General features: G+C 68.6%; 1 protein-coding gene across 1 annotated transcript; it reads left to right on the top strand.

Moving 5' to 3' along the window:
* Nucleotides 1-235: 235 nt before the first annotated feature.
* On the top strand, nt 236-1,582 carry LOC106732781 (actin, cytoplasmic-like). The gene has a single exon (XM_075939562.2). It carries the CDS (start codon nt 339-341, stop codon nt 1,515-1,517), a length of 1,179 nt encoding a protein of 392 aa, XP_075795677.1. The 5' UTR covers nt 236-338; the 3' UTR covers nt 1,518-1,582.

Raw genomic sequence — 1,582 nt, 5'->3', positions numbered from 1 at the left:
CCCAGGCCCCGCCCTAGCCCCACCTCTTCTCCCATCCCTCACCTCAGGCCCCGCCCCAGCCCCACCTCTTCTCCCATCCCCCACCCCAGGCTCCGCCCCAACTCCACCCCCAGATTCCATTCCCATTCCACCCCATCCCCTACCCTGCTCCTCCCCCAGGCCCCACCTCAACTCCCCGGCACTATGACATCACTGCTCTCCCCCATGATGTAGGGTGTTTCCACGGCGCCAGCCCTCCCCAGCTTTTCCCGGGTTCTCGGAGCCGGGCCTGGGGCTCTGTGCTGGGGCGGCGCTTGGCTGCAGGCGGGGCTCAGAGGAAGTGCGTGTGGAGCCCGGAAATGAGCCACAGTCACGGTCCTGCGGGCCACGGGCCCAGCCCCAGGGTCCTGGCCTCGGACGAAGCAGAGAGGTACAAGGACTACTGTGCCGTGGTCATCGACACGGGCACCGGCTACACCAAGAGCGGGCTGGCCGGGGACGAGAGGCCGCGCTCCGTCCTGCCCAGCCGCGTCGGGGTCCCCAAGGTCAGGGGCAGAGACAGCCCCCTGTACTACGTGGGGGAAAGCATCCCCCGCCAGAGCTGGGAGGTGAGCACCAGCGCGGTGCTGACCCACGGCGTGGTGACCGACTGGGACGCCCTGGAGATGCTCTGGCACCACATCTTCTACGGCGAGCTGAGCGTGTGCCCCGAGGAGCTGGCCGTGCTGGTCACGGACGCCCCGCTCTCCCCCACCACCAACCGGGAGAAGATGGCCGAGCTGCTGTTCGAGAGCTTTGAGGTGCCCGCCATGCTGGTGGCCCACCAGCCCCTGCTCTCGGCGTACTCCTACGGGCGCACCAGCGGGTTGGTGATCGGCTCCGGCTACGGGACCTCGTACACCGCCCCCGTGCACGACGGCTACATCCTGCCCCACGCCACCTACCGGCTGGACGTGGCCGGCAACGCGCTGACGCGGCACCTGGCCAAGCTGATGGGGGAGTGCGGGAGCCCCTTCCGGGAAGAGGAGCTGCCGCTGGTGTGCAGGATCAAGGAGCAGTGCTGCTATGTCCCCGAGGACTTCCAGGCCGAGCTGAGCGGGGCCGAGAAGAAATACCTCCTGGACGTCCCCCTCCCCGACGGGCAGGTCATCTCCATCGGCAGCGAGCGCTTCCGCTGCCCCGAGGCGCTCTTCAGCCCCTCCGTGCTGGGCCTCCCGGAGGTGGGCCTCCACGTCCACGCCATGAACAGCGTCCGCAAGTGCAAGCCGGCGCACCAGGCAGAGCTGCTGGCCAACGTGCTGCTGGCTGGCGGCACCACCATGCTGCGGGGTTTCTCCGAGAGGATCAAGAGGGAGCTGCTCCCGATGGAGACGGAGGCCGACGGGCGCGTGAGCGTCCTGGCTTCTCCCCACCGCAGCTACTCAGCCTGGCTGGGCGGCTCCATCGTGGCCTCGCTCAACGCCTTCCAGAATGTCTGGATCAGCCGGCAGGCCTACCGGGAGAAAGGGCCCTTCGTGGTGCACCGGCACTGCTTCTGAGAGGGCGGGGGCCGGGCGGGATGGGAGAGGGCTCTATAAACCCGCTACGGGACCACAGGCATGGA

Source organism: Pelodiscus sinensis, chromosome 11 (genome assembly GCF_052426305.1).
Source record: "Pelodiscus sinensis isolate ZL-2025 chromosome 11, ASM5242630v1, whole genome shotgun sequence".
Classification (NCBI taxonomy): domain Eukaryota; kingdom Metazoa; phylum Chordata; order Testudines; family Trionychidae; genus Pelodiscus; species Pelodiscus sinensis.
Note: the sequence above shows the minus strand (reverse complement) of the source record. Positions and strands in the feature narration are given on the sequence as shown.